Source organism: Tiliqua scincoides, chromosome 3, assembly GCF_035046505.1.
Source record: "Tiliqua scincoides isolate rTilSci1 chromosome 3, rTilSci1.hap2, whole genome shotgun sequence".
NCBI lineage: Eukaryota > Metazoa > Chordata > Lepidosauria > Squamata > Scincidae > Tiliqua > Tiliqua scincoides.
The window spans coordinates 20,012,651-20,036,004 of record NC_089823.1 but is presented as its reverse complement, the minus strand read 5'-3'; the positions used below and the strand labels follow the sequence as shown (position 1 = coordinate 20,036,004).

At 46.3% G+C, this 23,354-nt stretch overlaps 1 protein-coding gene across 1 annotated transcript; it reads right to left on the bottom strand.

Moving 5' to 3' along the window:
- Positions 1 to 11,344: 11,344 nt before the first annotated feature.
- Positions 11,345 to 17,987, bottom strand: LOC136644071 (vitelline membrane outer layer protein 1-like). The gene is made up of 3 exons (XM_066619576.1): positions 17,817 to 17,987; positions 12,372 to 12,442; positions 11,345 to 11,513 (listed from the first exon to the last, which is right to left on the bottom strand). Exons 1-3 carry the CDS (start codon positions 17,985 to 17,987, stop codon positions 11,345 to 11,347), a joined length of 411 nt encoding a protein of 136 aa, XP_066475673.1.
- Between the last annotated feature and the right edge of the window lie 5,367 nt (positions 17,988 to 23,354).

Below are 23,354 nucleotides of genomic sequence, written 5' to 3'. Positions count from 1 at the left end.
ATCTGAGATCACTCATGGGGCAGAGCTTTTCAAGCAGCTCCAGAGAAGTTGCTTTTCAAGCAGCACAATCCTGAGAAGCAGTGCAGAGATCATTAAAGGCTTGTTAATCTCCAGGGCAACCCCTGGAAAGCTGCAGCCAAAGTTAACATTTTCACTACTCCTGAGACTTCCACTGAGTTCCATTAACTGAAGCAAGCCTCTTGTCTAAGTTTAGCAGAGCCTTGTTCCATTTTGCTAATGCTGGCATTTTGCAGAGGTCTGCTTTTTGAAACACCAGGATGTAATCCTCATTTTCAGTTGAAACAAAGTCCCAGGACACAATTCAGGGCACCATTACTGAAGAATAACACCCATTGAAAGCAATGGGTCTACTTCTGAGAAACTAGGGTTGCAGCTATATGCAGCCACAGGTAAAATAGTTCCTTGCTGCTTGTCTCTCTGTTGTGAATTGAATTGCACACTCACAGTTATGTGTTATAAGTTGTATATTACATGTGGAGCCTTTGACTTAACACACCAAGGCATTCTGGGCCACTATCTGCCTTTCTCTGCCTTTATTCCATTCTTTTTCAAGTACCCCTAAAGGTCCTGTTGAGTGCAACTGGGAAGTGGCGTCACTAGGATTTGCGTCACAAGGTGCAGGAAGCCTGCGCATCTCCCTATGCAGTGGGTGGGGCAACACCCCAGGTGGTGGGTGTGGTGATATACCATCGCCCCGCCCCCACTGCTTTTTTGGCTGTAGCTTTTGATAGAACACAGATATTTCAATGTGGTTCTTTCATTGCATTCTGCATGAAATTATGCCTTGATTGATATACAACATGATGGTATTATTCCTTCAAACTGTGATTTTAGTGATTTTGAAAAAGTGTAGAGTCACACACACACAACCCATGTCAACTTACTGACACCTTATTGCAGCAGTTTTCAAACTTTTAGCACCAGGACCCACTTTTTAGAATGACAGTCTGTCCAGGACACATTGGAAGTGATGTCATGTCCAGAAGTGACATCATCAAGCAAATTAAAATAAATAATTATAAATAATTAAATTAAAATAAAAGAAATAATTAAATAAGGGGGAGCCAGTCCTGTTCTACCAAGTGAATCTACTCTGAAGTAAGTCCTATTGTGGTCAATGGGGCTTAGTCTCAGGAACGTGTGGGTAGGATTGCAGCCTGTGAACCCAATCCTATGCATGTCTACTCAGAATTAAGTCCCATAGTGGTCAATGGAGCTTACTCTGTAGTCTGCCTGCAATAACCCCCCCCCCCCAAAAGAATCAGTGAGATTTCCAGCCCTCCCCAGTGTCCAGTTTAAAGTTCTTCTATTTCAGGCACTTCAAGATAAAGACCCTCCTGGCTTTGGAAGTGCAAAGTAGAAAACTTTCCCCTTACCATTCAAGCCTCTTTTTTGTCCTTTTTAGTTGGATAGAGAGGCTGCCTTCTGGAACATATGTTGAGCTTCAGTTCCATCGGATCGGGACCATTCTGGTGTCCTCACATTCCCCTTTGCAGGTCCTGACCACCAGCCAAGGCTCATCTGCCTACTCGCGAGTAAACGTGACTGTGAGGCTGCTTTGCTTTCCATAGGGCTGGGAGGGAGGGACCGCCTTCTCCCTTTTTTGTTTTTGGGGGCTGCATTCATTGAAATGCAGAAGTGCGTGGCCTCTGGGACACCAAGTGCCTCCGGAACAAAGTGCCAGGTGAGGCATCCCGAGTTTAGCATCTGTGCGAGGAGAAGGGGAAGGCAAGTGAACCTCTGAGTTTTGGAGAAAGAGAGGGAAGACTCCCTGAGTTGTGAAGAGGAGAGGAGGAAGAGATGGAGAAGGTAAGTGTACTCTTTCTAACTCTTTGTCTTCTAACCTTAAATCATACCTTAGATCAGGGGTGCCCAAACCCTGGCCCTGGGGCCACATACGGCCCTCGAGGGCTCTCAATGCGGCCCTTAGGGAGCCCCCAGTCTCCAATGAGCCTCTGGCCCTCCAGAGATTTGTTGGAGCCCACACTGGGCCAATGCAACTGCTCTCAGTGTGAGGGAAACTGCTTGACCTCTTGCGTGAGCTGTGGGATGCGGGCTTCCTCCACTGCTTGCTGGTTCACGTCTGCGATGCAGTAGTGGCAGCAAAAGAAAGGCCAGCCTTGCTTTGTGAAAGGTCTTTTATAAGCCTTGAGCTATTGCAAAACCTTCATTCATTCATATAAGTTCATCTTTAATATAGTCATTTTTGTAAATTTATTCAAATTTTAAATGTAAATTAATTCTTTTTTCCCCGGCCCCCAACACAGTGTCAGAGAGATGATGTGGCCCTCCTGCCAATAACTTTGGACACCCCTGCCTTAGATCAACATTGAAATTTAACTTTACCTTTAGCTTAGCTTTACCTAAGTTAGCACCTAATCTAACCTGAGGGAGGGATTCTAAGGTCCAGCAAGTTGGGGCACAGGAGCTAGGTGAGGGCAATAAAAATAAATACGTAAGTGAGTACAGAGGTCTACTCTGAGCAGGAACAGAGTCCTACTTGTGAGTAAGAGCCCAAGGTACAGGCACTTGCAAAAATAAATAAAACAGAAGAGGATAAAGTGGAAAGCAAGTTTTTCTACTTGGTTTAAATTAACCCTATACTTAACCCAAGTTAAACTTAATCTAAGTTAGAACATAATCTAAAGGTTCAGTAAATTAGGACACAGGATCTAGGTGAGAGCAATAAATAAATTAAATAAATAAAGCTCTTGGCCCGGGGCTCGTGCCCAGAAGACCGAGGCTCCCTTCCTGGCTGGTGAACTGAAGCGGTCGGATTATTCCTCCCCTTCAGTTTAAAGCAGGGGAGAGAGGAGCAACTGAATTCTTTAGGGCAGCACAGTCTTTTTTCCAGCAGAGGATTGGCCTGTGAGACACCCAGTGCTAGGCTTGCCTTATTTTTATCTTTTTATAAGCAATCCTGCTGGGTGTTTCTCTCTGTATAGGCCAGTCTCAGAAGGTGGGCCTTGCCACATGTGTTTCTTTTTAGGAGGGAGCTTAGGGGAGGGGAGGGGTGCCACTATCAAGAGAGTGACGGGCCAGGGGAGATATGGCAGTGGGGGTTGGACAGGCCGTTACAGGAGAAGGAGAGTTCATCATAGGTAGATCATCTCTCCTTCTGGTTCTTCCCCCAATTCTCGGATGCTTGGTGGTCTTGGCGGTGAGTCCCTGGATCTGAAGCTGCTGCTTTTGAATGCCAGGTCGGTGAATAACGAAACCTGAATCATCTGGGATTTAATCCTGGATGAGAAAGCCGACCTGGTATGTATTACAGAGACCTGGTTGGACATGGTGGGAGGAGTTAGTCTCTCCAAACTTTGTCCGCCAGGTTTCCAGGTGTTGCAGCAGCCAAGATTGCAGGGACGGGGAGGGGGAGTTGCAATGGTCTATCGTGAGTCCATCTCCCTTGTCAGGTGCCCTGTCCAGCAGTTTACTGGGTTCAAGTGCCTGCATGTTGTGTTGAGAGGACTCGACATGATTGGGATTCTGTTGGTGTACTGCCTGCCCTGCTGCCCAACAGTCTCCCTACCTCAGCTGACTGGGGTGATCTCGGGGGTGGTATTGGAGGCCCTCCGCCTACTAGTGCTGGGGGACTTCAATGTTCATGCCGAGCCCCCTGCAGTAGGTGCAGCTCAGGATTTCATGGCCGCCATGACAACTGTGGGCCTGTCCCAGAAGATCTTAGCCCCAACACATACTGCGGGACACGTGCTGGACCTGGTGTTTACAGCTGGGCACGGGGGCAGTGATCTGGATGTAGAGGAGATCAAGATCACTCCATTGTCATGGACAGATCACTTCCTGGTAAGGTTTAGGCTTGTTGCGACTTCCTATCTCCGCAGAGGTGGGGGACCATTTTCTATGGTCCGCCCCTGGAGGCTAATGGATCCTGGAGGTTTCCTGAGGGCTCTGGGGGATTTCCCCACTGCCAAGACTGGCGTCTCATCTGAGGCCCTGGTTGACCTCTGGAATGGGGAAATGACCAGGGCAGTGGATGAGATTGCTCCGGAGCGACCTTTGCCACGTCGCAGACTTGGAGCGGCTCCTTGGTTCACTGAGGAGCTGTGAATGATGGAGCGGCAGGGCAGGCATCTAGAGCGATGGTGGCAGAAAACTTGGGATGAATCCAATCAGACACGAAGTAGAGCTCATTACAGAGCCTATTCCGTGGCAGTGGTAGCAGCGAAGAGATTGTTCTTCTCTGCTACCATTGCGTCTGCTAACAACCATCTGGCAGAGCTGTTCCGTGTGGTGCGGGGCCTCCTCCATCAGGCCCCCCAGTAGACCAGGAGGAATACATGGTCAGCTGCTGTGACGTGTTTGCGCAACATTTTGCAGATAAAATTGATTGTATTTGTCACAACTTGGATGCCACATTGACAATGTCTGACGATGTCCCCTTGGCAACTGCTTGTCCTGTGTTGTGGGATTTTTTTCAGCTTGTACAGCCTGAGGATGTGGACAGACTCCTTTGGAGTGTGAGGCCATCTGCCTGCCTGCTTGACCCTTGCCCGGCTTGGCTGATTAGAGCTGCCCTGGGTGGACTGGCTGAGTGGACGGGGGTGGTGGTGGTGGTCAACTCTTCCTTGATGGAGGGGATGTCACCACTCACTTTGAAACGGGCAGTGGTTCGCCCCCTCCTGAAGAAGCCCTCCCTGGACTGTGTTAGATAACTACCGGCCAGTCTCCAACATACTGTTTCTGGGCAAGGTGGTGGCGTCCCAACTCCAGAGGGTCTTGGACGAAGCGGATTATCTGGATCCTTTTCAATCTGGCTTCAGGCCGGGCTTTGGGACGGAAACTACCTTGGTTGCCTTGGTGGATGACAGGGGAATGGACAGGGGGAGTGCGTCCCTGTTGGTCCTGCTGGACTTCTCAGCGGCTTTTGATACCATCGACCATGGTATCCTTCTGGGCCGATTGGCCGAGTTGGGAGTTGGAGGCACTGTTTTGCGGTGGTTCCGCTCCTACTTGGAGGGTCGGTCCCAGATGGTGCTGGGGGATGCCTGTTCGACACCCTGGTCCTTGAGATGCGGGGTGCCACAGGGCTCAATTCTGTCCCCCATGCTATTTAACATCTACATGGAACCGCTGGGAGAGGTCATCCGGGGGTTTGGAGTGGGGTGCCATCAATATGCCGATGACACCCAGCTCTATCTCTCCTTTTCTCCAGACTCCAGGGTGGCGGCTGAGGGCCTGGAGCGCTGTCTGGAGGCAGTGAGGATCTGGATGGGGGCTAACAAGCTGAAATTAAATCCGGATAAGACAGAGGCTCTCCTGGTTTGGAAATCCTTGATGCAGGTGCTGGACTATCGGCTTGCGGTGAATGGGGTTGCACTCCCCCTGAAGGAGCAGGTCCGCAGCTTGGGGATCAACCTGGACTCGCAGCTGCTCCATTCCCAGGTGGCGGCTGTGGCTAGGGGGGCCTTCGCTCAGCTTCGGCTGGTGCGCCAGCTGCGTCCGTACTTGGATCGTGCAGACCTGGCCACGGTGATCCATGCCACGGTGACATCGAGGTTAGATTACTGTAACATGCTCTATGTGGGGCTGCCCTTGAAGACAGTTCAGAAACTGCAACTAGTGCAGAATGCAGCGGCCCGTGTGGTTACTGGAGGTAGGCAGTTCAACCCTGTCAGTCCGCTTCTCCAGCAGTTGCATTGGCTGCCCATTTGTTTCCGGGCCCAATTCAAGGTGCTGGTTTTGACCTTTAAAGCCCTATACTGCTCTGGGCCAGGGTATCTTAGAGATCGCCTACTCCCGTACAATCTGGCTCATCCTCTTAAGTCATCAGAGAAGGCCTTCTTACGAGTGCCACTGCCTAGGGAGGTATGTAGGGCGGCGGCAAGAAATAGGGCCTTCTCAGTAGTGGCACCAATGCTATGGAACTCCCTTCCCCTTGACTTAAGAATGGCTCCCTCTCTTGAGACCTTTCGGCGAGGCCTGAAGACCCTTCTGTTTAAACAAGCCTTCTGAGTTCTTGGCCTTTTTAACATCTTTTTAATATCTTTTAATATTTTTTACAGGCCTGATTCTTTTATGATTTGCTGCTGCTCTATGCTCTTTTTACCTATTTTTTATCTGACTGCTGTTTTTATGATATGTGTTAATATGTTTTTACTTGTTTTAAATTATGTTTTTAATCTGTTTTAATCTGTTGTAAGCCGCCTTGAGTCCCTTCGGGGAGAAAGGTGGGGTAAAAATAAAGTTGTTGTTGTTGTTGTTGTTGTTGTTGTTGTTGTTGTTGTTGTTGTTATTAAAGGTGCACACTTAATAAAAGTGGGATTTTAGCAGGGCTAAAAAGGATTTAAACCTTAGTGTGTAAGTTCTGCCAAGCCAAAAAACTCTTAAACCACTGCAGTTTAAACTCAAATAAAAAAACAGCTTGAGGTTAAAAAACAGTCCAGCTTCTGAGAAACGAAGTAGGAGGGTAAGAACCTAGGAAGGGCCAGTTCCCACCCAGCCAGGGCAATTTAGCATAGTCATTGTCCTTTAGGTCATAGCAATTGACCATTAGGAGTCGAGAAGAGCCCCATTAGGCAAATCCAAGCACCCCATTCAGGGAAATCTCACCTGGGAAGACCAACCCCTTTTCAATCAGCAAGGAGGGAGGGAGGAGGAGCTAGCTAGGAGTATAAAGCTAGTACCTACCACCGCGTGAGCCTCTCTGCAAAAGCATGCGTGGCCTCTGGGAAACCCAGTGCCTCAGGAACAAAGTGCCAGGTAAGGCACTGCGAGTTTAGCTTCTGTGCAAGTTCAGCAGCAGGGCGAGGAAGCCAAGGCCCCAGATACCACCCGTTCTCTTCCCTTGAGAAGACGGCTGCTAAGTGTAGGGTTTTAAAGTACCCCTAAATAAAAATAAACAAAATAAAAAAAGCTATCCAGTCAGACAGCCAGCAGCAGGGTGGGGGCTATCCAGTGTGTTGCATCGAGTGCCACATGTATGATTATATGTCTCTGGGGCATAAGTCCCGGGTGTGTCCTCGGTGCAAGGAGCTCCAGGGACTCAGGGAACGCGTCCGCTCCCTTGAAGCCTTGGTGCCTGACCTGGAGAAGCAGAGGAAGGCAGAGAAGGACCGTTGGGAGACTTCTGGGGACGATCAGGCTTCGTCCCAACCTCAGGCGTGCAGCTCCTCAGCTGCCCGGGTGGGAAATCTCTGGGCTGGAGGACATCATCCTGGAGAGGAGGCCAACAATCCCATAGGGGGGACCCATTCTCCAGGGGATGGGCCCATATCTGAACGCAATCAGGATACTCCTTGGCGGGAGGGGGTCGGGGGCTTCTTGTAGTGGGGGATTGGATTATTAGAAACATGGAGAGGGTGGTTTGCGATGGATATGAGGACCGCATGGTGACTTGCCTGCCTGGTGCGAAGGTTGGGGACATCACTTCTCGTCTAGACAGGCTGGTAGATAGAGCTGGGGAGGAGGTAGCGGTTGTGGTGCATGTCAGCACCAACGACGTGGGCAAGTGTAGCCGAGAGGTCCTGGAGGCCAAATTTAGGCTATTAGGCAGGAAGCTGAAAGCCAGGACCTCAAAGGTAGAGTTCTAGGAAGTGCTACCTGTTCCACGCGCAGGGCCAGCTAGGCAGGCAGAGATCAGGGGTCTCAATGTGTGGATGAAACGGTGGTGTAGGGAGCAGGGGTTTAGATTAGTTAGGCACTGGGGAACGTTTTGGGACAAGCAGGGCCAGTACAAGAGGGACGGGCTTCATTTGAACCAGAATGGAACCAGACTGGTAGCGCATAACATTAAAAAGGTGGCAGAGCAGCTTTTAAACTGATCCCTGGGGGAAGGCCGACAGGAGCTGAGAGCATCTGGTTCAGGACTCCTCCTCCCTATGGGACAAGGATGGGGGGGGTTAGAGAACAACAAGGCAGAGTAGGAGAAGAAATTGGGAAAGGTAGCGTGATCGGATGTGATAGACAGTTTGGCACAATGGGAGGATTCAGGGACAAATGAGCTAATAAGCAGCCCATCCTGGGGCATTCCATGTACAAATGCTTTTATGCAAATGCCTGAAGTCTCTGAGCAAAGATGGGAGAACTGGAATGTCTGGTGACAAGGGAAAACATTGACATAGTGGACATAACGGAAACCTGGTGGAATGCAGAGAATCAGTGGGATACCGCAATCCCGGGCTATAAACTCTACAGAAGGGAGAGGGAGGGGCATGTTGGAGGTGGGGTGGCCATTTAAGTTAAGGAAGGGATAGAATCCAGCAAAGTAGAGATTGAAGGTGGGTCCGACTCCACCATAGAATCTCTATGGGTTAAATTATCAGGCCTGAGGAGTGATGTAATAGTGGGGGCATACTATCATCCTGCAGACCAGAAACCGGAAGGGAACCTTGAAATGAGGAAATAGATCAGGGAGTTAACAAGGAGGGACTAGGTTGTAGTCATGGGGGACTTCAATTATCCTCATATTGACTGGGTCAATTTGTGTTCTGGTCACGAAAAGGAGACCAGATTCCTTGACATGCTAAATGACTGTGCCTTAGAACAGCTAGTCACAGAGCCCACCAGAGGACAGGTGACTCTGAATTTAATATTGTGCAGTACTCAGGACCTGGTTAGAGATATCATTGTTACTGATCCACTGGGGAACAGTGATCATGCTGCAATCTGTTACGACATGCACGTCGGGGGAAGAATACCAGGCAAATCTCTCACAAAAACCCTTGACTTCCAATGAGCAGACTTCCCTCAGATGAGGAGGCTGGTTAGAAGGAGGTTGAAAAGGAAGGTAAAAAGAGTCCAATCTCTACTGAGTGCATGGAGGTTGCTCAGATCAACAGTAATAGAGGCCCAGTGGAAGTGTATACCACAAAGGAAGAAGGGCTCAACTAAGTACAGGAGGGTGCCCGCATGGCTAACCAGCCAAATTAGAGAGGCCGTAAAGGGTAAGGAAGCTTCCTTCCGTAAATGGAAGTCTTGCCCTAATGAGGAGAATAAAAAGGAACATAAACTGTGGCAAAAGAAATGTAAGAAGGTGATACGGGAGGCCAAGAGAGACTATGAGGAACACATGGCCAGCAGCATTAAGGGAAATAATAAAAGCTTCTTCAAATACATCAGAAGCAGGAAACCCGCCAGAGAAGTGGTTGACCCTCTGGATGGTGAGGGAGGGAAAGGGGAGATAAAAGGAGACTTAGAGATGGCAGAGAAATTGGACCTCCTTCTCGTGTTTTGGGGGGCTGCATTCATTGGATAAGGACCATTCTGATGTCCTTGGATTCCTCTCAGCCTGCCCTTTCCGTAGGACTATGACAAGTATGCCTACTCGTGATTAAATGCGTGATACCGTTCACTTTCACTTTCCATAGGGCTCCATGCATTTTTCCTTCCTTTTCGGCCATAACTTTTGAACAAAAGGAGCAATTTCAATTCTGTTTCTTGCATTGCACTCCGATGGGAATTCTGCATCCAACAGTGTAGCTCCTAAAGCCATGAGATTGGCATGTCACTCCCAACGCATCACCTGGTGCTGCCTGTACCCCCCCGGACCTCCCTAACGATGCCAGTACCCCTGGGGGTTCACGAACCCCAGGTTGGGAAACACTGTTTCACTGGTATGTTGTTTACAGTGCACTTACTCTGATAGTGTTGAGAAAAAGGTGGCAAAGACCAGAATTTAAAAAGAATAAAAACGTATCTTATGATCTTTTAACCCCTTTCTAATTGGGTAAGAGGCACTTTTTCAAGTGGGTGCTCCTTTTTTTAGCAGGGGGAGAGTAACTGGCCCACCTCACCCCAGCACTGTCTGTTCTAGTGGCTGTCTGCTGGCATTCCTTGGCATCTTTTTAGATTGTGAGCCCTTTTGGGACAGGGAGCCATTTAGTTATTTGATTTTTCTTTGTAAACCGCTTTGTGAACTTTTTAGTTGAAAAGCGGTATATAAATACTGTTAATCTTTTACTATGTTTTTAATAAATTAGAGACTGTACAGTTCTTAGGTAACAATTACTGACAGGGTATTCTTCAGGAACTGGCCTCGGGTAAAATCAAACCAAACTATAGCTAAATAACCCCCGAGTTATCTGAGGGTCATAGAAAATTCCATGATTTTTGCTCAGACCCTGCCCTCGAATTATCTGTGAGAATGACTTATAGGCAAGTATGTATTGTAACTCACAAGACAGATTCGTCATACCAAATGCCATATGAGTAGGGCAAGTTGTTTTCATTTCTTGATTAATAGATTTTTCAGACTTTATAGCAGTGGTCAGCAACTGGCTAGGACAGCCTGTGGGCCAGACCAGGCCTGCCAAACAAAGTTTTCTAGCCCACAGTTCTGAGGCCGTCACCGACTGATGGATGACACTCTTACCCAGGGGGCAGCAACAGCACCGGGACTTCGTGCGGCTGGAGGAGCGACTCCAGCACACAGACTCTGTGAGTCAAGGACCACACCAGGACTCAAGTGCATGGCAAATTGGGCGAGAGGCTTGGCCTCACAAACCGATCTCTGCACAGAGTGGAACTCTGAAACCTGGAAGTCTGGCGACGTCATTGCTAAACATCCAGACTTCACTGCTGGCCCCAAGCCAGCAAAGGTTGACAACCCCTGCTTGATAGCAATAGAATGCTGAGAAGGTCTTTCACCTTAACCATACAAGTACTCACTAAAATATTTGCTTTGAGGGGAAAGGGGGTTGGTGTTTTCACTGAGAGTGTTTTGCTGTCCATGCAAGAAGCAACCCCAGATCTTGCAGAGAGCATGACCGCCCAAACATGACAGGAGTGCTTTAGGGTGCACTGGCAGGGAGTCATCTCCCCAACCTTGACTGTAGGACAACTCTGTGCCCTACATTGGCCTCTTAGTAGAGGCCAAAAACATCTGTATTTTGCCAGATGAGAGTGGATCACAGCAGCAGGTGTCATCTGCCACATCCTGTCCCCAGACACACTCTCAGCAGGTTCCTCAGAGCTATGCCAGCAAAGGAACTGGCACAAACCTGAGGAGTTCCATCTGGGACATGCAGAGACAGACACAATGGTAAGTTTTGCCCGTTCTTACCTTTTGGCCTCATCCCTGGACAGCACACTGGATGCAGCGACCAGAGTGAGAGATGCAGAATGTTTGTGCTCTATTGGAATAATAAGGTTGGCATGAAGGCTGATGCTCTTTGAATGTGCACAGTGTTATTAATGTGTACAAATGGAGCTAGCATTTCTCTGTCTGTAAATGGAATGAAAACAGAAAAAAGGCACACAGACACACAATTTTTGCTTCAAGATGTAATTGTAATTAATAGCCATGCATAGCAAAGCCCATGGAAATGTGATCACAACTGTGTTTTAAGAGTGAAATACACCTGAATCAGTCACAGCAGAACATTTTCACATCATTAAGTGCAGTGTCATCTGATAAGTATTGCGGAGGTTGCACCCTTGTCTGGATTCCACATATGTAGCCTTTGGTGCAGTGATTGCTCATTTGGCCAAATCTACCATTGGTATTTCCAGTAGCATAGTATACATCATTATCACTACAAAGAAACAAGATGCCGTTGGCTGCTGTATAGTCGTCCCCTTCTGTGGCTTCAAGCATTCTCAGAGCGAATGCCTCTAGTTTGCTTCCATTACAATATACCGGCTTTTGCCAATATCCCCACCTATCACAGAAGACAATGATTTTAATGGTTTCATACATACATTGAAAAAAGTGGCGTCATTAGGATGGGGTGGGGGGCCAATCTCAGGTGCGAGGCTTGAGGGGACTCATCACCACACCATCCAAGCCTCCCTTTGGTGATCATCGGGCTGCTTCAGACCAAGTTGTCCCTCTCTCTCGTCAATCGTGTTTTGCCACACAGCAGTAGGGCCCAAAGTGGCCCAAAGACTGTGGAAGGGGGGGAAGGCTTTTCACATTTAAATCATTGCAGGAGGCTGGAATCTTGTGGGGTGGGTGAGTGGGTACATCATTCTGTCACAAATGAAGACAGCTTCAGGGAGCATTAGGAGCAGGGCAGCATGGAAATAGAAACCCCTGATCGGTAATTCTTAGTTTCACATCAGCAGAAATTTACTGTTCTCTACAAAAGAATATGAAACATTTGACCTCTAGGCCCCCTAGCCCTGGACTGGTCTGTCTTCCCTTCATTCAACAAGTAGTCATTTTGTTATTCCTGTTTATTGCTATTAAAATAACTATCAATAGAGTAATATAATCAATGGCATTCCTTCTATATAACAGCCCAATCCTGAGCTGCCCAGGGCACCCAGCTTCGGCGGCACTGAGAACGGCTGCCGCCGGATCCTGAGTGCCCTGGCCTACTGCGGGTGGCACTGTGGAGAAGTCCCCTTCTCCCGAGTAAGATAAGCAGTCCCGCAACGGGGCTACTCACTTTGCCGCCGCCACAAAGGTCGGTGGTAAAGTAAAGGCGCTCTTGTAGGGCGCCACGCCTTTCACCAGCGCCTTGGATCCGGTGGAGCAGAGCTCATGAACCCACCTCCCTCCCCCTGGCATGCCTCCCGCCTGCACTCAACCCTGCCCTGCCTCCCGATCATACCTCCTCCCCGCCCTCTCTTTGCTCCTCGCTGACCTCCCCCCTCCCTGGATCGACTGCTCCTCGCCCCCCTCCCCGCCCCACTTACTTTGCCGTGGATTGGTGGTCTGTGAGACGGCCGAGCCGCAGAGGCTGGGCACTTGCCCTGCACTAGCCCCATGCTAGTCCAGCACTGGTGAGCCCATGGCTAACACAGGCAGAGGCCCAGCGGTGAGGCTCACAAACATGCCTTATTTGTGGCGGCGGCTTGAAGCCATGGCACTGAGCCCAGGATTGGGCTCTAACTTCGGGACAGAAATTAAAATAACGTGCTTCTAAATTTGGGGAAAGATTATTTTTATTTATTTGAAACCTTTATAGCCCACTTTTCCATTCTAAAAAAGAGGTGCTCAAAGTAGCTAACAACACATCAGATACATGATCAGATAAAATAACAGAAATAAAACTTTTTTAAAAAAACTGACCAATGATAAAATCCAAAATCTGGATGTTAATGTTCAAAAGTTAAAAAATATTGGTCACAAATTCATGCACAGATACAGTTGATCTTAAAAACAAATATACAATTGAAGCCAGAAATATTTTTATTAGCTATGACAGATGAGTATGTGGAAAGAAAAAATGAAGTTTTATTTTTGTATATGATAAGCGCTGCCAGAATACTTTATGCTCAAAATTGGAAGACTATGAATATAACTTCGGTGGAGGAATGGTGGACAAGACTTATGGATTATGCGGAGATGGATAAATTAACAATTTTGCTTAGGGAGAATTCAACAGAAAACTTTTTGAAGAATTGGAGTCCAGTTATTGATTTTTTGAATCAGAAAGAGGATGGGGATTTGAGGTATTTTGGATTTGAAGATTTATTTTGAAGTATTAGTGGTATAGATTAATATTTGTTAATGTTTGGACTGTATGTATTTGGATTATAAGTATGGGAATGTTTTGGCTTCGCTCGTGCTGCTTTATTAGAATTTTGTTTATGTCTGTATTTGTTTTTCTATTTTATGTTTATTATAGTTAAATAAATAAATAAATGATTAAAAAAAAACCAAAATCTGGAGGTTAAGATGTAAAAAACCAGAACAAAAGAATGGAGTCTTCATGCCTGACTGGAACACTAATAGGGAGGTGTCTGGACTCTGTTTGAGGACAGAATTCCTCAACTTCAGTGCCGCTGCAGAGAATGTGCTGGCACACTTCAGCAATAACAAGATATCCTCCTCTATAAGGTAAGTTTTCCAAAGACATCTGAAACTTATGATGTCACACGCATGGTTGTTTCAGTTGCAGAAGAACCCTTGAAATACAATCTCTGATGATACTTCCATGTACAGGACTTCATACGTAGAAAATGATATTTATGGCCTCTTTTAAAGTCTGTGGCTAAACTCACAGAATGAAACCTAATGTTCTGTTCACTTGCCTCGGTGACAGGGGGAAGAGTTCCAATGGATGCACTTGGAAAGCTGACGTCTGGCTGCAGATTTTCTGAGGTCATGTCAAATTTAGTCCAGAGAGTCCGTTTCTGACACTCCCTTTCCTGCATGCTGATTTAGGGCCCCATCCTGTTCAACTTTACAGCATCCATGCAGCCCTGCCAACAGGGCATGCTCTGCGTCCTGTGTTGGAGAGACAGTCATGGAGGCCTCCTCAAGATAAGAAAATGTTTGTTCCCTTAACTTGGGGCTGCATTGTGGCTGGATCAGCTCTGGAAGGTTGGATAGGACTGGACCCTTAGGACACAATCCTAACCCCTTATGTTAATGCTTTCCAGCACTGAAATGGAAGGGCAATACAGCTCTGAGGTAAGGGAACAAACATTCCCTTACTTTGAGGAGGCCTCTGTGACTGACACCCAACTGCAGGAAGCAGTACACGTCCCATTGGCACAGCTATGCCAGTGCTGGAAAGCACTGACATAAGGGGTTAGGATTGCACCCTTAGTCAAACAAGCTTGTTTCTACACAGCCCCCCCCCCCCCAATCATCACGTTCCAAGCCAGAAAAAGGAAGTGGAAGGGCAAGCAAAAGGGACTCACGGTCCAATTGTAGATGTTATTCTTTCGCCATCCTCACACAGCAGGGCAATGGCATTCATACTTGTTGAATCATACCCCATTATATATGGCTCTACCTGGCAGAAAATGAGAAAGAGATTGTGATGAAGCAGCCTACCAACCTTTGGCTAAACAGCACCCATTTTATTTTACAATAAAACAGTAAGTAACAGGCCCAGTCCTGAAACCGAAAAAAGGAAGAGGCAATTTTTGTTGCTGCTGCCTTTTTAAACTGGAATTTGCCTCTCACAAAAAACTCCACCTGCCCTGGGTGGAGGAGGAAAAGGAAGAGAAGTCCTCAGAGATTCCTCCACACCTCCCCATGAGGAGGGGAAAGGCAGGGCATCGTTTTTGCTAAACAAATTAGTTGCCAGTGCCTGAACTGAACAGCATGTACTTGACTGGCACGGTCTGACCAGTCATGAATAAAGTCTGCTTTACTCAGGAGCTTCATGAACTCCTGCATGAATTGAGCCACACTGGCCATGTGTGGGGATTTGCATTCCAGACCACTTCAAAAGATGCATCCAGCCAGGCCAGTGATCACACTTCAAGCCCAACCCTATTCTTCACCTCCTCCACCGCCACTGATGCCATGGTGCCAAAATGGCAGCCTCTGCATCCTGTGGGGGGTGGGGAGTTGCATAAGTGTCTTCTGAATAAGGGAACAATCATTCCCTTACCTGGGAGTTATTTATTTATTTATTTATTTATTTATTTATTTATTTATTTATTATATTTTTATTCTGCTCTTCCTCCAAAGAGCTCAGGGTGGTGTGCAAGGCTGCTCCCCTCCTATTTTCCTCACAACACTGGGGCCAATTGCGTACGATTGGTCCAGTTGGCTTAAAGCCAGCCCTGGCTCCAAACTCCCCCAGATTTTGGACCCAATTCTTTCCAACCTTTCTGCGCCAATGCAGTTGCAGTGCAGCCCCGAAGTGAAGGAAATTGTGTTCCCTTACCTTGGGGAGGCTGCTTTCATGACGGTCCCTCCACCACAGGATGCAGTGAGGTCTTGTTTGCATTATCAGCGCAGGATAGGATTAGGCCCCTGACCCTCTTGATCGAGCCAAAAGGAGTGTGAGGCCCCCTTTAAGTCTATATTTGGCTGTGACCATCACTGCTTCCTCTGAGCCCTTTCTCAGATGGACTGGTCAGATTTATGAGATTGAGCAAGAATTTTGGTGTGTGGACCAAAATGCAAATGCTGTCAGTTTTCTCTTCCTTCTCTCCATGAAAACTGTCAAGCCTGGATCAGACTTCCCTTTTCTCAGCTTTTGCTATAGAGAGCCACAACCACTGATCAAAGATCTTTTCACATGTGTTTTTGAGGGAACATGTACCTTACGAGGATACCTATCAGAGAGCACATGTAGTAACTAGTCATTTGGCCCTATAGGTATTTTTTTAAATGTAGATAGCCAAAGAGTTAATGACCCCCCCCCACCATATTTATCATCTGGGTCAGGCCCCCTACAATTTCTAATTCCATTAAAAGAGCAAATGCAAGTACTAGGTTATGTGAGTACTTTGGCCCTTCAGTGTTGCAGATGCCAGGCAGAAACCTGGAAAGTTTGTCTTTTGGACACTGGGCCCCTTCATGGATTTTGCACTGGAGCCAGAACTCCCTGTGCTGCCTCTTGCTCCTCCTGGGGTTCTTTCTAGATGGACATATTTTCCCCCAGAAACATTTCCAGTGCTTTCTCCCACAAAGCAAATGATTCCCACCAGAGGTGTAGATCATAATAGTGTAGTCCTGTGCTGAGCTCAAAATGTTCTCCGTGAGGTGAACATAAGAACATAAGGTGATGTCACAACCAGAAGCTACGTCACACCCCGGCTTTTAAAAAAGTGAAAATCAGCGGAAAGCCTCCCAGCAGCTTGCCATTCACTTGCTCTGCTGCCTCCACCCAGCCAGGGGCAGAGCTAAGACATTTATCTGCTGCTTGGGATCACAGAAGATTCTGTAGCCCCTCCACGACAAAATAAAATTTAATTAATTAAGCAAATAAATTGTGCTCCTTATTGACTTATTGACAGGCAGTTATGTTCCCCCTTCTCAATACAAGAGGAGCACCACTTATAAAAGTGCCTCTTTACCCTGTTAGCTGGGGTAACTATACATGGAAATGAGAGCTGACTTATATTAACACCTTATTGGTTCCATGCTGTATCACAATAACATCTCATTGTCAAGATCCGGACACAGATGGTTAGCTAACTACAATTGTTATGATTTGCATCTATACTTGTCGATGATACTGTAATTGTAGTTTTTTTTTTTTCAATATACGTATATACCAATAAAGGTTTCCTAAGGATCAATCAGTCTCAGGTTTCAGAACAATCAGTCTCATAGGTCAGTTTTGAGTTAAAGATTTCACTTTTTTGTTCCATAAGTAAATTGTGTTTTCATTTTCTAGTTAATTGGCCATAACTTCTTATGGAATACACATGTTCCAAAGCAGTTTATTTCATTGCTCTGAGCATTAATGATACTTAACATGATGGTATTATACATACCAAGGTTTTCAGCATTTTGGCCACTAGTGCCAAGCCCTGCTAAACCCTAAAGCTTATGTGCTCAACTAAAGATTGTTGTCTGGTGTAATTGCTACCTCCTGCACCCCCTTAGCTACGCCATTGACTCCCACAAATACCCTGAATTTTTTATTACTAATAAGGTAAGTTATTCATGCAATGCACTTCAAGGAAAGTATATCAAGTCACCTTACATTCCATTTGCCTGTTAAGCCTAGTTCTCATGAATTGAATTTGTAGCAGCTCTCCAGAACATCTAGACAGGGTCTTTTCCAATCCTGCTACCCTGAGATATTAGAGGAATGTGAGGATTGAACTTGAGCTTGCAGAGGATATGCTCTGCCACTGACAAGAATTTTAGATTGTTTTCATACCCATACATTTTTGAAAAACATAGTCACTTTTGCACAGTTGCAAAAGTGTGCACAGTATTCTTATGGATTTTAATCTGGGACTTGAATGTAAAGTGAGAATCATGCTTTGGAAGAAGCTAGCAAATGAACAGGGCCAATAAACCCAATGTAAAATCCATCACTGCATGCTATCATGATCTTAAAAGGCAGCGTGGAATTCCTTATGGCTGTATGCTGAAACATAACAGAATTCATCCTAAATGCGAGGCACATATTTTTAACAGTTAGGGATAAAAGTGAAACATCCAGACTACAGTAAGAACTTACCTTTATTTGGAAACCAACAGCATGGCCTTTGCTGCAAAAGTGAGCAGGTCCCCATCTACCCCATCTTGCTCCATTTGGCACCGTGAGGACAGAAGTATACGGCCGGGCATCTGCAACCCAGAGACCACAGGAGAGGATGAAGAAGAGCACCGTGCTGACTGAGAGAGCCATGGTGCTTGGTCTACTCTAGGACCAGCTGAAGAAGAACAGTGGAAGTATAACAGACCTGAGAATTTATACCCTTGGAATTTGGGCAGCCTCTTCCCTGTGGTCAAACGGCCCCTGAATGATGTCCCTATTGGACTGTACAATGACCTTTGGTGATTCAATAATCTCATTGACGGAGAGCCAAATGACACACGCTGATAAGCAGTGTTCCATGTGTGTCCATGGAGTGCTTGTCGTTCCTTATATATCTGATGTTGTGGATGCATGAGTCTGGTCTAGAACTTTAATCCTCATGGTGCCCACCATGTTCCAAATGAGACTTGGTGCTCCTGTGCTGCTATTTGTCCTAAAATGGAAACTCATATTGGGCCCCAATCCAGGGAACAGCACTGGAATCTTTCTGTTCAGGGCAAATAGCAATGAGACGGCCCTTGGCAGGAACAAAGCGTGAAGAGATCCCTTCCCCTTCGCTGTGGCGTAGCTAAGGGGTTGCAGTGGGTAGCAGGTGCACCGGGCAACAAGCTTTAGGGGGGCAACTAGTTGAGCTTGACAACAGTGGCCAAAATTGTGAAAAAAATTTGGTACGTACGAATAATATCATATTATATATCATTGGCAAGGTAATTTAAAGTAGAATGCAATGAAACAAACCCCATTTGAATATCTGTATTCTATCAAAAGTTATGGCCAATTAACAAGAAAACAAAAACGCCACTGCCTTATGGAACAAAAAGTAGATTTTTTAAACTCAAAACGGATCCCTGAGACTGATTGTTCTGAGAGCCAATGAGATGTTGTTATGATACAGCATGAAACCACTAAGGTGTTAATATGCGTCAGCTCTCATTTCCATGTATCATAACACAGCTACTCCTGCTAACTGGTAAAGAGGCACTTTTTCAAGTGGTGCACCTCTTATATTTAGCAGGGGGAGAATAACCATCCCTCTTCACCCCAACACAGTGTCTCTATCCAATAAGGGGCACACTTTTTATTTTTATTTATCTACTTAATTAAATTTGATTTTGTCATGGAGTGGGATACAAAATCTTCTTTGATTCCAGGTAGCATATAGATGTTTTAGCTATGCTACTGGCTGAGGAGAGGTGGTAGATCAAGTGTGTGGTGAACTACTGGGGGGAGGAGGCAGGTTTCCCCCCAATTTGTACTTTTTAAAAAGCTCGAGTGTGGTGCCTCTCCCGGTTGTGACATCACTTCCGGGGCATCAGTTTGAGCTCTGCACTGGGCTGCATGTTCATTAGCTGCACCACTGCCCCTCTGCCCTCCATAGCTGCAAACTCAGGAGCAGTAATAATAACCATGCCATTCGCAAGCAATTTCATTCGTTCATTCATTTGGAAAGCTAAGATGACATTTGGCTGTGACCAATTTTTCAAATGAAAAATCTCAGTCCCGATCCACATTCCTCCCTGCGCCATCCCCTCCCCATTTCACCCACCCACCACCCCATTCTGCTCGCCCCCTGCTTCTCTTCCACCCCCTGCGCACAAGTACTGTGGCCAGTAGGTGTCTGTGGTCCACTGGCCACACAGAGCAAGCTGCTTGCAGTAACAGCCAGGCCACACACTCTGGTGTGTCACCATTTGCAACAGCCAGAAAGTGCCTAATGCTACCAGAATACTCTTTCAGCAGCAAAAGGCATCCGTAGGATGGGCATAAGAGAGTTTATACCAGGGGTGTCAAACATAAGACCCACAGGTTGAATGCAGCCCCAGAAGCAAGGTATTCAGCCCCAGCCCATTATCATTAGGCTTTCCCAGCTTGATCATTGGGTTCTGTCATACCTTGAAAACCTAAACAACATTTCACATGTTCTCTTCTGGCATTTACGCTCATGAGTTTCTAGGTGAGAACAAAGCACTTGTTTCTAGCCATCATTTGCCTGATGGTGTCACTTCCTGCTTAATGTTGTCACTTCCAGTCCTCAGCAGGCACCATGAATGCTTTGGTCATTTGTATGAATGGAGTTTCACATCTCTCATTTATGCCATAAGGAACACCCCCCCCCCCCCCCAATATATATATTTTCAATTTTGCCTTTGGCAGGTTACATTGTGTCAAAAATCAAAGATATTGAAAGCAGGCACCTTTAGGTAGTGTGGTTGAAATCTAGTAGGTGTTCCTAATACAGTTTTAAAATTTCAAAATTCACATTTGAAACTACCCATTTAACTGAGGAAACGATCTGATGTCTGCCTGGTGGACTGATGCTGGCCTTATGGAACCAGGTTCCCACCGATGACGCTTAGTAAAACAACTGCACTGTAATAGTGTGTGTTTCTAGATAGGAAGTGAAAATGCACCATCCTTGTGTATTTGTGTATGACATGCTTACATATGTGCCTATGGCTGCAATCCTATGAACACTTTCTTTGGAGTAAAAATACAATGAACACAATGATACTTACTTCTGAGTAGACATGTGCAGGATTGTGGTGCATGTGTGATACATTGAGTGTGTTGTATGTGACATGTTGCAGAATGTGTTTGCGTTTTATGCACAGTGCGTTTTCCACAACGCAAGACGGGGGCAAGTCCCAGCATCTCTGATGAGAAAATGGATTAGGAGCAGGGAGAACCCTGTTGCAAATATCCACACAGCCAGTCACTATCCTTCAGCCCAACTACCAATCAGGCATGAGGGAGGACCACATATACACCTCAGACTGCTGGAGAGAAGGTGAGGAGAATTACTCTTAAAGGAGCCTGCTGGAGCACCAGCCTCAGCTGGTCCAAAACCAGGTCAAAGAGAACATCAAAAGTGTCACTGAAACTGGAGGGAACACTTTGTACAAAACAGGCTGACATCTGTTAAACACTGACCCACTACCCATTGATTTTTTTATTTGCCCTTATTGAACATGGATGAAGAAAGTGTTCTTTAATTGAACTTTTATTGTAAATTTCTACAAAGAAATAATAAAACAAAAAATATAAATCAAAAGACCAAAAAGCATAATACACAATATCTTCTAGCAAAAAGAAAGATAGTTAAGGCCTTGGAAAGCAAATCTCAGAATTTCATTGGAATTTCCATGCATGATTTAATCATGTATTGATAATGTCATATTCCATAGATACATGCCTGCAGGGGGAGAAATTTCTGCCAATAGGTGAAGCTTGGCAATCAGCTTGCCTTATATCTGAGATCGCTCATGGGGCAGAGCTTTGCAAGCAGTTCCAGAGAAGTTGCTTTTCAAGCAGCACAAACCTGAGAAGCAGTGCAGAGATCATTAAAGGCTTGTTAAACTCCAAGGCAACCCCTGGAAAGCTGCAGCCAAAGTTAACCTTTTCACTGCTCCTGAGACTTCCACTGAGTTCCATTAACTGAAGCAAGCCTCTTGTCTAAGTTTCGCAGAGCCTGCTGCAGCCTTGTTCCATTTTGCTAATGCTGGCATTTTGCAGAGGTCTCTTTTTTGAAACACCAGGATGTAATCCTCATTTCCAGTTGAAACAACATCCCAGGATACAATTCAGAGCACCATTACTGAAGAATAACACCCATTTAAAGCAATGGGTCTACTTCTGAGAAACTAGCGTTGCAGCTATATGCAGCCAAAGGTAAAATAGTTCCTTGCTGCTTGTCTCTGTTGTGAATTGAATTGCACATGCACAGTTTTGTGTTATAAGTTGTATATTACATGTGGAGCCTTTGGCTTAACACACCAAGAAGGATTTGATTAATGATTCCCCTGCAGTGGTTCCCAACCTCTTTCACTTGCACACCCCTTGGCAGCTGTAATGGACATGCACAAGAGTCCTGGAGGAGATAGGGGGTGGTGTCAACAGGGCCCCTTGCTCTGGCAGGCAAGCATGGGATTAACACCAGGGCCTTAGATTGCAGTGAGTGTGCTGCACAACTGCAGCTACTTGGAGGCAGAAGGGCCCTCGGGGTTAAAAGGAGCACCTGCAGGAAGGAAAAGAGGTGTGGGTTGTAGGAAGAAAGCTGGAAGGAAGGAACTGAACTGAACTGAGAATTAATGGTAGATAGACTACTGGAATTGCTGATGGAGTAACTGACTAAAGGACAGATGGGTGAATGGACTTTGGAGACACTGGGATTGGTGTGTGGCTGTCATGCTCAAGACCTGCTGAGGACCAAGGTGTACCTGCAGTGGCTGGAGAAGCTGCTGGCCGAAGAGGGGAGGAAGGAGGACCTCTGCAGACTGAACAGGCGAGCTACCCTGGTGGTGGGGTCCAGCAGTGCTGCAGTGGAGAACGAAGGGGAGCTAGTTAGCTTAAAGTGGGCATGAGATCTCTAAGTAAAATTTGAACTGGGGTCTAGCAAAACAGCAACCCATTTCTGTACCCCTCATATTAGCTAAATATTTGTACAGTGGTGCCTCGCAAGACGAATGCCTCGCGCAACGAAAAACTCGCAAGACGATAGCGTTTTGCGATTTTTTGGGTGACTCGCAAGACAAATTTTTCTATGGCCATGCTTCGCAAGACGAATTTTTTTCCTTTTTTTTTTTTGGGTTTGTTTTAAATCGCATTTCGCAAGACGAAAATTTTGTAAAACGAAACGACTCATGGAACGAATTAATTTCGTCTTGCGAGGCACCACTGTAATTAATAAATAATATAAGCCCTCATCTCCTCCATATGAAAACCCAGACTTCATGTATTCATCACAGCATTTTCTCTTTTGCTGTGTGTGAAAAACAGAAGACTCTGCCTTTGCACTCTTTTGCACCAGAAGTGTCCTGAGAAATTCTGGGTGATTGATCACTTTCCATATTATGTTTCAGCTTTTTTACTGTGCTGGTTTTCAATCACTGGTTCATACATGAATTGATGACTCAAAACTAGCTATTGGTGGGGCTTTCACAGCCAACTAGCTACTGCCTTTCCTGCCTTGCTGGCCCTGCAAGGCATTCTGGGCCACTACCTGCCTTTCTCTGCCATTATTCCATTATTTTTCAAGTACCCCAAAGGTCCTGTTGAGTGCGCCGGGGGTACACAAACGCCAGTTTGGGAACCAGTGTTTCACTGGTATGTTGGTTATAGTGCACTTACTCTGACAGTGTTGCCAAAAAGGTGGCAAAGACCAGAATTTAAAAAAATAAAAACACATCCCCAGCCTCTGCTGACCTCAGATGACCCCCAGTTAAGGAGACCTGAGCTCCCCTAGCCAGAGGAGGTGCACACGGGAGTGTTTGTGCTGTGGGGCTGTGGCCCAGATATGCAGAAATGAATCTGTGGATATGGGGGCCAGCCTCTATATGACTTCCCAATCCTAGTATGTTGCCATGCTTTTGGTAGGTTAATGATGGTGGGATGGTGATTGGCAAAGGGAGACAATAGGTGGACAATATTGGAAGACAATACTTCCAATAGGTGGACCGT